Raw genomic sequence first — 15,235 nt, forward strand, 5'->3', positions numbered from 1 at the left:
ACTTGGACTCGGGAAGGGGAACACCACACACTGGGGCCTATCACGGGGGGGGCGGGTAGGGATTGCATTGGGAGTTATACCTGATGTAAATGACGAGTTGATGGATGCTGACGAGTTGATGGGTGCAGCACACCAACATGGCACAAGTATACATATGTAACAAACCTGCACGTTATGCACATGTACCCTAGAACTTAAAGTATAATAATAAAAAAAAAGAGCCTAATACAGTGCCCAGCATGTTGTATATACTCAATAAAAGGCTATTATTTTTATTGTTTTACTATCAGATTTATTGGCTCAAAATCTTTCATCTTTCTGCACATCTTGACAATTTGACAGTGATGTTTCTTTATTGTAATAAAACAGATAATGGCTATCATACACTTCTTTGAGAGGACAGAGGCAACTAATTTCCATCCAGTGTTCTACTGCTTTCTCTTTCCAAGTATGTAAAAGCAGTTGCTGCTTGACAGTGAACACTGACATAATGAGTTCTATGGTGACTGGACTGGTGTTTTTAACTACTAAACATTGTTTTGACAATATCAACTGCAGGGCTAATTGTGCTCTACCCCTTTAACTGGAGGAGAAAATATTTGATCAAGACTACCTTGGATCTTGAAGGGCAGTTAAGTTTGCTAGATGAGATGCTGTTCTAAATGCTCAAAGTCTGGTAAAAATATTCCCTCATATTTGGCTTAATCCTGATTCCTCCATAAATCCCCAGTTAACTTTTGGGCTGCCTTAAGTGTTTTTCTGCAATAATCTCACACTACCCCAGAACTTAGATCAGAACATCTGCCAGACCGAACAATACAGTTCCCTTTTGCCTCAGCTGCAGCTCTCAGCTTTTTGAGATGACTGTTTCCGTCTTTCTCTGTCTGGCTATAATCATTTTGGATGCTGTCTCACATTGGTCCTTGACATTTCCCTGAAACTAATTTCCATCAACAATAATGAAGAGAACGGAACAAATGTATTAATTAACTTCAGTACAGAAAGTCCTCAGTACCTCTAAGACATTCAGACGTTCTTGGATACTTTTTTGAGCAGCAAAACATTCAAACATCCATGAGCAGTAAGGAAAGTAATATAGTGTATTTCTGAGAATATTCCTAATCAATGACTTATTTATTTGAAGAGAGTATGTATCATATTAAAGTTTAAACTTTTGCATGAGTAGACTCCTTACAAGTCTACCTCAGACTCAGGCAGTATTTATTGAATTTAAACATCTGTTTAACTTGGCTCCTCTTACTTCCAGCTGTAAATCAGCCATTTCATGAAAAACCAATTTGTTTCTCTACATTTTCATTTTCTTACTGTTTAATATTTTTGGGTAGGTTCAGGCACTAGGTTTTTTTAATGCAACACTTTCAGAATAGGGCACTAGGGCTTAAAAAACACACACACACACACACAACTGAATTTCCAACAGATTAATTCCTTTCCTTGTGAGTGGACTAAATTCTTACGTAAATTGTCAGTCAGTGTCTTTGGATCCTCTGAACAGTTAACCAAAGTGTACCCATATGTTTGGCATGCCACCAAAACTGGTCAATAAATGAAAGGCAGTACTGAGATTCTTCTGTAGATTTGGAACTCCTAGTTGCTCCCACCTATTTTATAATAATAGAGATTTACTTTTCAGATTATGAATGATTTTAGAGTGTAATCAGCCAAAGAAAAGTGCTTTTGAGGGGAAATCTTTCAATGGAAACATTATACAATTCAAGTGCTTTATCTGTTACATTTAACCAAAAGAGCAAATTATAAGATCATAGAAATAGTTCAGTCTCACTAGAGTCATCAGAATCTTACAAATGAGAAATTAAATGAATAGCTATTAAGTGTTCATATTCATCATAGTGGAAGAATTGCAGGCAATGATTTGAAAGCCTCAGATCTAGTCTCTTTCAGTTGCAAAGAGCAGAAATGCAACAGTATTCTGACATTTTGACTATTTAACAATCTATTCATCCTTAATTTAAAAATATTTTTTACCCTGTACCTTCCAAAAATATAGTGAAAAGATTTATATGCTGGTGAGAAAGAACAGAAAAATATGTCTTGAATTTCAACTATCTTAAGTATCATAAGGTTATTAACTTTTCATTGAAAGAATTTATGAAAGAGATGTAAAATGAAAGACAAAAATAGGAGTCAAGATAAATAAGACATAATGATTTGAGGTTTTAAAAAATGCTATCATGTTTCTGATAATTTTGAACTTTTATGCTTAAGATATATTAAAATTTATTAAAATTAAGCAGTTGGTCTAAGCCATGAATATTTTAATTGTAATAAATCAATGGTATCCTCAACATCATTTCAAAATGGAAACATAGTAGTTACTTAGGAACAGATGTTTCCAACTGGCATTCCCCTAATTATAAGATTGCCTCATATACATTCCTTTTATATGAGTAGCTGCTCCAGCCTGTTGACCAAAGGAGCTCTCATCCATGGTCACTGGAGATTTTCATCTGGTCTCTTCCTTCCTAATGTATATAATCGTGCGAACAATTCTTCCTTTTGGACCATCCTCTTCTCCTGACCTTCTCCAAAAACGAAAGGAAGAAGGGTAGGAAGCGTGTAAGAAACAAGATCACTGGGAACAAGAGGAGGAAAATGTGGTGTTAAAGGCTCTGTTTCAGGCTACAGAAAGCTCCAGAGTAACAGCATCTTGGTTTTTCAGAAGTAGGTCTCATAATCAGAAATTAATCTGTAGGTTTTTATAATTGTGATGAGTTGACAGGGTGTGGACTAGCTTGTGACTCAAAGGTAAGTACAGAGCGTACGGAGGTTTTATTGATATTTAATTTTTGTCTCTCTTCATCATCCTAAAGTTTTATGGGGTCACTTAATGCAATTTGATGAGGGCAAAAGTAGATAGCTTCAATTATCATTGAATAATTACTAATTGATTCAAAGCTGAGAGTATTAAACACTGATGGTAGCAGGGCAGGTTCTATAGCTCCAGGTAAACATTTAAAAAATAAAAAATCAGATGGCTCACATCAGCGTCAGGCAGGTCACATGTGAGCAAGGGCAACATCTTGAATGTCCAGGAAATGGCTGAGGTTAGAGTTGGCGTGCCTTAATTCCACAGTTTGACAAGCAGGGGTAAGTATGAGAGGAGGACCTAATTCTTCTGCTAATGCTAACTGATTTTCTCATAGAAAATTTGTTTTCTGTGGTTTCTCAATTCTACAGTTCTATTAGCAAAATTCTTTATATGCTTGATGAATTGAAGAGATGGCAGTCAGCTTGCCTTTGCATTGAATTACTATGTAATCATTCCGCTATTGTGAGAAAACAGTTTCCTAAATAAGTGACTTACAAGTTAACCTTTGGAAACAACTTGTAAGAAACTGCCTATATACCTTTCTTTACAAATATAGACAACTGTGAAGCCAAAATAAAACAAAACACAAAGCCTTCCTACAAAATACAAAATACTCTGCCTTTTAAATAGAATGTTTAGAGACTTTTCCCTTTATTCTTAGTATGTGTCAAGTGCTACAGTAAATTCTTTTATCCCTGTGCTGAAAAAATTTCTAATTGGCTTCAGAGTTAGCTAGCTCATGAAAACACAGCAAGAACCCTTGAATTTTTTTCTAACCTTTGTTACTGTAGTAGATAGTATTTTTCCAATTAAAATTGTCAACAAGATACTCATTTCTTACCTTGTCAGAAGGTTTGAATGGATTTCCTTGTCCACTAATTCCACCACTGATACTAAATCCAAGGCCAGGATTCTTTTCTATTCTCACACAAAACTGTGTAAAAAAGATATAAAAGGTAAGTAAATAGCTATCAAAACTAAATATTTTCAAAAACTGTATTTCAGTAGAAAATATTCACATTTCACTTGATTTCTTAGGGTTAGCCTATGTTGACTTGATACACAAAAGACAATATAAACTTTGACAAAAGATTTAATGCTTCTATATGCATCAGTTATGATGAAAACTAGCTTGAAATTACCTGGGCAAGAATATATTAGCAAGTACTTATTTGTTACCACGTACAGGACTAAATTTTGATTAGCCATTTTTAAAAATTAAAAGTCTTATAAACACTTAAAATACTATGCATTATCTTAGCTATAGACCAGAAATGCACATGTATTCAGGTTGATTAGAAAGGACTGTCTGAATAAGTGAAACAAAATTTTAAAATGTAGAGTGAGAGAAAATACTGCTATTTAAATAAATCGTGCCTGCTTTGTAGTGGAGTAGAACAATTCATCTCCTTGTTAGATAATTCTTCGTTTAGGAATATTAGATCTTTTAGTTTGAGAAAGTAGCTACAGCTTGTGTGAGGGTGAAAAAATGGAAAAATGAAATGCTCAGTGGAAAGCTTCAGGTCTAGCAGGAGCTCCTGAAGTAGGAGTTAGGAACCTTAGAAGAAAGAGGAGAACAGTGTGATGAGGTCTAGTTAAAGAAAGAAGTCAACAATTATGGAGACATTGCTAGGGAAAGAGAATGGCCAATATGCAACGCAAGGGCAAACATTCTAATGTTCTGTGTTATATTCCCTCCCCAACATCACAAATCATCAATAAAAGTATATTAAACATGAAAGTCTTTTGCTTTATAGTAGTATGGGGGAATGACGGCATTAGGAGTAGGGTCTGCCTTGGGATAAGGCTGTAGTAAAAATGATAGCAATAACAGAAGTTAATAAAAAGAGTGTAGATTAAGAACTCAGCAGAAATGACATCAGTGCCAGGGATGACCTAGAGAAACTCTAACAAACCTAAGAATTCCTGGAGACCCTGAGCAGGAGATGTGTGTGTGGGCTATGGTAAAAATGTTAGTTCTCCAGGTAAAGTGGGACAGAGTGATCCCAGATAATTGAAAGATTTTGGACCAAGAGGCAGTATACATTGGTTACATAAAGAAAAAACACTTTGTAACTTTATTATGTATTATTTCTTTATTTATTTTAGTGACAAGGTCTTACTCTGTCACCCAGGCTGTAGTGCAGTGTTGCAATCAGTTCACTGCAGCCTTGAACTCCTGGGCTCAAAGGATCCTCCTGCCTCAGCCTCCCAACTAGCTGAGACTTACAGGTGTATGCCACCATGCCTGAATAATTTTAGTTTGCTTCTTTTTCTAGAAATAGAGTCTTGCTGTGTTGCCCAGGCTAGTCTCGAACTCCTGTCCTCAAGTGATTCTCCCACCTTGGCCTCCCAAAGCACTGGGATCACAGGTGTGAGCCACTGTGGCCAGCTCTTTTGCAACTTTTAAGTACAGAGTAAGTATTAGGTGAACCAAGTGTTACCAAAGGTTAGCAGGCAAAAGATTAATAAAGAGTTAAGAAAAAAAATAAGATGACATACTTTGGCATATATTTTGTATTTACATAACTACATACTGGAAAAGTTCTTAAACGTGATTGTAAACATTTGCTTCTTAAGTAGCACATTTTTACCCCCAGCATTCTTGCTTAGCCTATTAATTTGCTTATGGCAAATGTAAATGTCCAGAACACTCTTTACATTTTGATTGTGAAGCTATCTTCAATCCCTACCTCTTAGTTCAAGGCAAACTGAGTCCTATTTCTGACTTAATTAGCACATACTGTCACTGGAACCTGGATCAATTAGGTTTGTCTGTTTAATAATCCTATACTTAATTCATTGTCATATTTCATAATAGTAAATATAATGTTTAACTATTAGATAGTTCACTTGCAATACAAGATGAAAAACTTGGATGAAAACCTATGCACTAATGTGATCTTTATGTAGTCATTAATGAATAGTTTCTAAATTATGAGTAAAACTATAAGTACTGTCCCTTATTTTAAAGATGTTTAATTATAACTTTTCCTTCAATTCAGCTAGATTTGTTAAAACTAGTTATCATAGGTACTAGAATTTACAGTTTATAATACTTTGTATTTTTATGTTGATCATAGTTTATGAATAGTTTATGAATATAAACTTACAATAGCCTGATGTAGCTGAAATATTTTAGCTTTATTCAGTATGCTAGTTGGTCTCTTTGTTATTTATTAATTAGAAAATGAGAAGAAAGCAACCAATATGATGAAATCATTTTCTTTTGTGTTTTTCCATGTTTTCATGCATTTCCAATTACATTATTTAAAATTGAGGTTGTATCTTTCTAGTGTGAATATTTCATATTGCCACAACATAATACGTAGAAGGTATATGCACTTTTGGCTTTCTCCAGGCCACTATAAAACTCAAAGGAAACAAATATAACAGGTTTAATTTACAAAGTAAATTGCTGAGAGTAGTTTCCAGTTGTTCTCTTTCAAGGTAGTGACTATATCTATTTTATATTATTGTAAATCTTGAAGGCACTAAAAATCTAAGAGAGACAAATTTTACATGTGCCAACTGTATGAAGAACTGCCTTAATATACTTTTTATTAATAGAAATAATAAAGATGACAGTGGAGTTTTATAAATGTGACAAACATAAATTCTGATCTGAAGCTAGACTGCTCTTGGGCATGCTAAGATATGGCTAATACGTTGTATTGTGACTAGTGGGTCTCATAAAGCATGTCAGAGAGAGTATTCCTCTCACAGATAAGTAGTTGCACCTGCCTGCTAAGGCCCAAAGAAGCCATAAAATGTAAGAGGACAGAATACCTTACATCCAAGAAACAGTCTGAAACTAAAGAGGATCAGCAAAGAGGAAATGCAGTGTTCTAGTAAAAGATTAGGTCTAGGAAGCTAATAAATAGCTTATTTAATGAGAACCAGTATTTTAATTTTCTTTTTATTTATTTTTTATTTTTTTGAGATAGGGTCTTGCTGTTTCTCAGGTTGGAATGCGGTGGCATAATTTTGGCTCACTGCAGCCTCTGCCTCCCACGTTCAAGTGATCCTCACATCTCAATCTTTGGAGCAGCTGGGACTACAGTCACGTGTCACCATGCTCGGCTAATTTTAAAATTTTCTTTGTAGAGATGAGGTCTTGAACTCCTGTGCTCAAGTAATTCTCCCACCTCAGCCTTCCAAAGAGCTTGGATTATAGTTGTGAGCCACCATGCCAGCCTCAGTTTTCTTTTAAGAGACTGGTTTTAAAGAATGAATGTTTTGGCTGAAAACACATGCAGTAGTAGTGCAATCAATGGTCTTTCAGAGTCTGCTTCCGTAATTCTACTTTACTTGATACTTCCAATCTGTGTTAATCTTACTCTAATTACAATACTGGGTCTTATTTTGGAAGGGCTTTTTTGATAAAATGGATTGTTACAAAAATTAGCTTGGCATGGTCGTGCACACCTGTAGTCCTAGATACTCAGGAGGCTGAGGCAGGAGGATCACTTGAGACCAGGAGTTTGATGCTGCTGTGAGCTATGATTGTGCCACTGCATTCCAGCCTGGGTGAGCCCTCTCACTAAAATAAGTAAGTAAATAAATAAATAAATAAGTAAATAAATAAATAAAGAATAAAGGCTAAAATTCTCCCTGCTTTTCTCAATAAAAAGGATATGATGACTCCTTGTTAAAATACATAAAGAGTTTTAGAAAGAAAGATGTCAGTTATTCAAAGAGTGCCTCAATTGTCAATGACTTTGAAATAAACTACTCTGGAAAACTGTCGTAGCTTTGACAATAAAAACTGTTGCAGAAATAATGATTTATGACTTTATTCCACAAATATTTATTGATTCCCTACTAAGTACCAGGCAGATAAAAACATCCTTGACCTCAAAGAACTTACATTCTAATGAGGAAGACAGGTAGCAAACATAAACAACAAATAAGTAATTTCAGATAGTGGGATGAGCTGTGGAAAACAGCAGGAAAGGTAGTAGAGAGTAAGTGAAACGGAGTCAGGAGTTGTTCTACTTGTTTATTTATTTTAAGCTTATTCTTGCCTCAGGAAAGAGCTATTTTCAATAGAGTAGGTAAAAAAGCCCTCTCTGAGTATGTCACATTTGAGCAGAAATGTGAATGATGTCAAAGATCAAACAATGAACAATAAGAAAAATGAAACACTATCCCAAGCAAAGGGGATAGCAATTGTAAATGCCCTGAAGATGGATTGGTCTTTACAAAGTCAAGAAACAACAAGATGACATAAGGATGAACATATAGATCAATTTAATAGAATAAGAGCCCAGAAATAAATCCTAACATTTATAGTCAGATGATTTTGACAAAGGGTTGAAGGTAATTCACTGGGAAAAAGAAAAGTCTTTCAACAAATGGTGCTGGGACAAGATACCCACGTGCAGAAGAATAAATCTGTACTCATATCTCACACCATACATAAAAGTTACATAAAGTAGACCAGAGGCTGAAACATAAGACCTAGATTATAAAACTCTTTGATGAAAATACAAAAGGAGTAAAGTTCATCACCTTAGATTAGGCAATGATTCTTAAATATGAAACCAAAGATGATATAAGAGATTGATATGTTGGACTTCATAAAACTAAAACCTTTTGTGCTTCAAAGAAGACAATCAAAAAGTGAAAAGAAAACCTACAGAATGAGAGAAAATATTTGCAAATGATTTATCTGATTAGGTTGTATATCCAGAATATATAGATAACTTTTACAATCCAATAATAAAAAGACATCCAAATGTAAAAATAGGCAAAATATTTTTTAAAGACATTTCTCCAAAGAAGATATATAAACATTCAAAAAGTATATGAAAATATACTCAATATCATTAGTGATTAGAGACATGTAAATTAAAATGACAATGAGATACTAATGAACAGGATGGCTATAATACAAAAGACAAACAATAATAAGTATTGGTAAGGATGTGGAAAAAGTGGAACCCACATTCATTGCTGTTCAGAATTAATATGTTGTAACTACTTTTAGAAAAGAATTTGGCAGTTCCTCAAAATGCTAAATATAATTACCATATGACTCAGCAATTTCACCTCTATGTCTCTACCCAAGAAAAACGAAAACATATATCTCCACACAAATTTGTACATTAATGTTCAGAGCAGCATTATTCTTAATAGCCAAAAAGTAGAAACAACCCAAATGTTCATCAACCATCAACTGATAAATGCATAAGCAAAATGTGGTATATCCATACAATGGAGTATCATTTAGCAATGACAATGAAATACTGATACATGCTACATTCAGTTCCTTATGCTAAGTGAAAGGAGCAAATCACAAAAATACATGTATTGTATGATACCATTCATATTAATTGTACAGAATAGGCAAATATATAGAGACAGAAAGTAGATGAGTGGTTGTCTAGGGCTGGAGGGAGTATGGAAAGTGACTGCTCAAGGATGCAAAGTTTCTTTTTGAATGATGAAAATGTTGTAAAGTTAGATTATAGTGATAGTTACACAACTGTACAAATGTAATGATAACGATAAATTATACACTTTAAGCAGGTGAACTTTACTGTATATAAATTATATCAATAAAGCCGTTAAAAAACAAGGTCATCATGACAGAGCTAAGGGAAGAATAGAAGGAGAGGAAGGTGGGGCCAGATCTGCAGGGACACTATGCCATAGTAAGTATTTACAATTTATTCAGAAATTTTGAAAGCCACTAGAGCGTTTTAAGAGGAAGAATGGTGTAATATAATTTATGTTTTTTAAAAAGGATCACTTTAGTAGTGGATAATAGACGAAAGGGAGGTAAACTGGAAGAAGAGAAAGCAATATGGAGGCATTTGAAGTAGTCAGGAGTGAGGTTACGGCCAACTAAGATGGTAGCTGTGCGGGTGGTGAGAAGTGGTAGGTTCAAGGCATATCTTGATAAAATTGCTGTGGATTGAGTGTAGGCTGTGAGGAAGGGGAATCAAGGATGTTTGGTCATATCAAAAGGGTGATAGGCCATTAACTGAAATGGGGAAGTCTAGGAGGGAAGTAGGTTTGGTAGAGTTAGCAGCAGGAAGCGGTTTTTTAAAACCATGCTAAGTTTAAGAAACTCATCAGACATCCAGGATGAGATGTCAACAAGTAGCTAATTGCATATAAACATCTGGAGTAAAGGAGAGAGAACAAGGCTGGGGATACAAATTTTGGAGTCACTCAGCCCAGAACTGAATTCAGGGAAGAGTATGGATAGACAAGAGTCAAGTCCCAAGCACTGGATCACTCCAACATTTAGAGGTCAAGGACAGAAGAGGAATCAACAAAGAAACCAGGAAATAATGGCTGGTGTAGTAAGAGGAAAATCAATAGAATTACAGCAGCCAAGTGAAGAAAATGTTTCAAGAAAAAGGTCAAACCACATGGCTGAGAGGTCAAATGAGATGAGGATGGAGATTTGACTGTAAGACTTGACAGAAGCAGAAAGAATGCTTCATGGTATGTAAATTAAGCTTGAAATTAAAGTTACTGCTACTTTTAGCTCCTTGTTTTATGGGTTATTATATAACAGCAGTTTTATGATAAAAAGTGCTATGCAGTAATAAGCTATTATAACTTCTCATTTTGACTTACATTATGTGCATTACTTAGCCAAACAAAATACACATAAAACTTCTCTGCATTTTCCAAAATTTCTAATAAGCCCATGAAATAGGCTCAAAAGGAAACAGCGATTATAAAAATGTATACATGTTAATATTCAAGGATAATTAATATTTTTTGAAATACAAATTCTATTTTCAAATCTTTTTCTGTTGTGAATGAAAGATTCAAATCCAGCTGAAATTCCTAGTTAAATCTTTCAAAAAGATGTACTGGTCAGCTACGTGCGATGGCTCACGCCGATAATCCCAGCAATTTGGGAGGCTGGCATGGGTGGATCACTTGAGCCCAGGAGTTCGAGACCAGCCTGGCCAACATGGCGAAACTCCATCTCTACTAAAAATACCAAAATTAGCTGGGTGTGGTGGAGCATGCTGTAATCCCAGCTACTCAGGAGGCTGAGGCAGGAGAATTGCTTGAATCCAGGAGGTGGAGGCTGTGGTGAGATTGCCTCACTGTACACCAGCCTGGGTGACAGAGGCACTGTCTCAAAAAAAAAAAAAGAAGATGTACTGGTATCAAGATTGACTAATAAAATCCCCTGATGTAGCATTTTCTAGGTCTTTCAGAAAAAATTAGCTGATTCTGTATGTATCTAGGAAACAGAAACTCAAATGCATTTTTAGTCTGGAAATAAATTTTAAAGATTAGTCATTTCATTTCCTTCATTTTGGACTTAAGGAAACCAATAAGATAATATGTATTTAGTGCAACATTGAAATAAATCTTTTTATTCCCACTGCAATGTTTACTGCATTCTACCATGTGACTGCACACAATTTATAAAGTCGATTGACAGACTTTCTGATGTTGAGTTACACATTCTCTGTTTCAAACTATGAATTACGAATTCAGAGCTGAAGCATTATTTTGATGACTGGAGAATAAAATTCTATGGGGGAAATATTCACAAATAGCAATTCTTTAACTGGCACAGGATAAGGTATAGGATGTCCCTGAAATAATTTGAGTAAATAACATAGATTAAAACCACATTAACACCTATTTTACAACACCTTTATTGAACTATTCCCTTTTAATTAAAAAATTTATAATTTAAATAAAACAAATCTCTCCAAATGTTTCTTCTTACATCACTCAGCAGAATGTAGTTTTCTTCATCTTCACACAATAAATGAAGTCCTCACCTGGAACTCTTGAGTGCTCTTTGGGCAGCTGACCACAGCATCTAATCTAAAGAAATGTCTGAAATCCTGTCTCTCAGCTGTTTTATGTATTCCACATAATATTAAGTATTAAAATGATTTCTTCCAGGATAGACTACAGCATCTCCTTGTGAGTACGTTTTGGAACTTTTTTCCCTTAAATATGATGGATGCATATCATTTTTTATAACTTTCTGAGGCTGATTCTAATGTGAGCTTACAAGTTCTCTTTCAGGCGCAAACTTTAGTTCACATGTATACTTGCAGGCACTGGCAGGAGACAGCCGTGGAGCTCCTGCTATCCTGATGTGTTAGGTTGGTTGGGCTCCTGCCATTTTGATATGTTAGGGAGGTCCTCTTGTCCAGGGCAGACATGGAATGAAGGATGTATTTTTCCATCGTTTCACTCTTCCAATGTGAATTTACTCTTGACTTGTGTGCTTGGCTCTAGTGCAGCAGGCTGCAGCATGTAATGTGGTAGACTCATGGGACTCGGTTCTCATCCCAGCCCAGCTTCTAAATTGTGTGACCACAGGCAAGACATTAACTTCTCTTAGTCTTAGTTTTGTAGTCTATAAAATGGAAACGACTCTACCTATATCACAGCATTATCAATTAAATCAGTGAATATATAAAAGGGTTTTGAAAGGTTTGAAGCATCATGCTGATGTTTGTCCTTCTTATTTCCGCTTTGGCATCTATATTATCTACTTATTTAAATATACTCTGTCTTGTATTACACGTTTGCAAAAGGGAAAAACAAAGCTGATGTTAGTTTCTTTTAAAAATATCCAACAGTTTATGGGCAACTTATGTATGCTTTTAAATAGTGATATTGTAATATATTATTCAGCTGATAAATTGTTGAGCTACAGAATATCTAAAGCAGTGCTCCTCAACCTTGGCTACACAATAGAATCACCTTGGGGAATTTTCAAAAGTCTCACTGCCCAGGTCACATGCAGACTACTAAAATCAGTGTATTTGGGGATGAGAGCAAGACACCAGGATTTTTTAAAGCCCCTCAACAGATTCTGCAGCTGTGGTTAAGAATAACTTATATAAAGCATTACCATACTGTGAAGGGGAGGATAAGGTGGATGGGATCTTTAAGCTTCTTCAGTTCCGCTGGGACATAAAGGAAAGATCTAATAGGATGAATATTCTGATGAAGAGTTTTCCATGTGGAATAGAAGTCAAACCTTCACTTTCTGGCTGTTTTATTCAGTTCACTACTTAATACAACTCTGACTCTTACCCTCTATTATGTTTGTAAGTAATCTAAATGGTTTATGCATTAAAATCTCCTTTTCAAGTAAAATCCCTTGAAAATGAACTTCAGGTGACATGCATATGGTTTTTGCTGCAGATATTATTTGAAGTCAGATTTATAGTTTACAGAAATTAACACATTGAATCTGGTAACATTTTATAGTTGAAATATAACTTCCATATATTTAATTTAAACCTAGAGTTGAGAACAGACTTGATACTTGTTATTTCTGAAAAATAAACATGAAAATAAGTGCATTAAACTAGAAGTTTAGGTTTCTAGAGTTCTTGAATATTTTGTCCGTTTTATTGTGATGGCTGGTTTGAAAGTTTAGATGGTTTTATCACTGAAGGGGAGCCTCAAAGCGTACTAAATGCTTTTTTATGGCTAAACAAAGTTCAATACTCCGCTTACATAACAAATGACACTCATTCTAATTCTTTCAATGTCGTCAGTTTTGGCATTGATTATATATGTTCATTTCCACATGGAACTTATTTTAATCAGGTTAAAAATACACTAGTTCTTTGGGTGACATTAAGGGATACAGAAGTACGTTTTCATTAATAATAAAATTTCCATTTGTTTAGTAGCTTTTTCTTTTCTAAGCAATTGGAATTATTCATGAGTTCACTTGAACACTCCATAAGGCAGTTCTCTAATTCTGAGTTATAGTTCAGGCAGCTTTAATTAATATCATTTGACAGAGAGGGCATTGAGATCATGTGGTGAATTTTACAGTAAGATTAGGACACAGGACTCAGATTTGGGTCAGAAAAAACCTGACAAAATTCCAGCTGGCCAATTACACTTTCCATAAATTATTTTCTCTCTGCCTTGGTTTCTTCACTTGTAAAAAGAAAATAAGATTATTATGAGGATTAAATAAAATAGTATATGTAAGCAGGCCCAGTTATATAATTAGTTGGACCTGATGCAAAATGAAAACGTGGGCTCCTTGATCAAAAATTATTAAGAATTACAAGATGGTGACAGCAGGGCATTAATCCAAACGTGGGACCCTTTTAAGTGCAGGACCTTATGCAACTCTATAGGTCACAAGCCTCTGCTGCCATACCTGTGTGTGAGAAATAAGAGTGTAAAACACATAGCAGGTGCTTAATATATGGTAACTGCTGTTCCTTTCTTTGCTATTTTCATTCAGATTTCCTTTCCCTGAATCAAAAAATGTGTATTCACTGTAATCAGATTTTGTTTTACCTGTAGCATTTCAATAAGTGACTACTGTTTAACTAAAGTTTCCAAGGTTTACTTTAACAGAAATTATTGTGTTTTATTACACTGAGTAGACTTTCTTTGCACCACATTGATTGTGTCTTCTTGCTCTTAAAAATGTTGAATAATTTAGGTTTTTCCATATTGTACCTGGCCAAATTTACCACTGTTGTTAGATAATTTAAATTGAACTTTGCTTTTCTCTTTATGGCTCTTTTATAGCACCACTAGAAATGTCTTATTAAAATAGAATGTTTTGATTTATATGCCCCAAATGTACATTAGAAATTTTATGTTACATCACTGCTCTTTACACTTAAATCACCACTCTATAATTTTCATGTGAAGCTCCATAAAGTCTTTACATGTTTTAAATGTTTTTCTCCATTTTTTTCCTTGTTAAATTTGGAATAAAAGTCTTCTTTTAAAACACACAGCCACATATACTTACTAAAAAGGTCTGAATTTTCAAAAGAAATATAACTTAGGAAAGTAAAAAACACATGAAATAGTTTCATTATGAGAGTGAAATATATAATCTTTCAGCCTCTTTTAATATTTTTTGGTTTGTCTTTCTATCTTTAGATGAAGGAGGTTGGGACTGATAATCATTAAGTTTCTTCAAATATTTGAATTCTTAAAATATTCTATTTCTTCTGTTTTCTGTTTCTATACCCTCAGTGCCAAGCTTACAGAGTGTGTGTGTGTGTGTGTGTGTGTGTGTGTGTGTGTGTGTGTAGAAGTTTATTATCTGACTCTCACAAATTCTTTTTGAATGTTGTTAGTGGGTAGCAATGCTCTCATTTTATCAGGAGAGAAACTGACTCTCAGGAAGAGTTAATAACTTGGCCAAGGACAAGTGGACAAGTGGTTAATAAACGTAAACATGAAATTAGAACTCCAAATTCTGAGACCTAGTCCTAGTATCTCTTTCTTGAACACTAAGCTAAATGAAGAAGTGAAGAGGTTAGAGAAAGAAAAAGATGAAAGAAATCAGGGTAGTAGTCAGTAGTGTGCTGGAAAATATTTAATAAACAACTGGTTGGGGTTGGGGGAGTGCCCTAATTCGCAGTGTTTGCTGAT

General features: G+C 34.7%; 1 protein-coding gene across 1 annotated transcript in view; it reads right to left on the reverse strand.

The window, feature by feature from the left end:
* Positions 1-2,531: 2,531 nt before the first annotated feature.
* Positions 2,532-15,235, reverse strand: part of LOC108514056 (leucine-rich repeat-containing protein 7) — a 56,048-nt gene continuing 43,344 nt past the window's right edge. Inside the window, exons 7-8 of the mRNA XM_017850080.1 lie at positions 3,693-3,785; positions 2,532-2,614 (exon numbers count right to left, since the gene is read on the reverse strand). Of these exons, the coding sequence (XP_017705569.1) occupies positions 2,612-2,614; positions 3,693-3,785 (96 nt within the window). The 3' untranslated portion in view covers positions 2,532-2,611. The remainder of the gene's footprint in view (positions 2,615-3,692; positions 3,786-15,235) is intronic.

The sequence above is a fragment of the Rhinopithecus bieti genome, unplaced genomic scaffold (genome assembly GCF_001698545.2).
Source record: "Rhinopithecus bieti isolate Rb0 unplaced genomic scaffold, ASM169854v2 scaffold_33245, whole genome shotgun sequence".
In the NCBI taxonomy this organism is placed as follows: domain Eukaryota; kingdom Metazoa; phylum Chordata; class Mammalia; order Primates; family Cercopithecidae; genus Rhinopithecus; species Rhinopithecus bieti.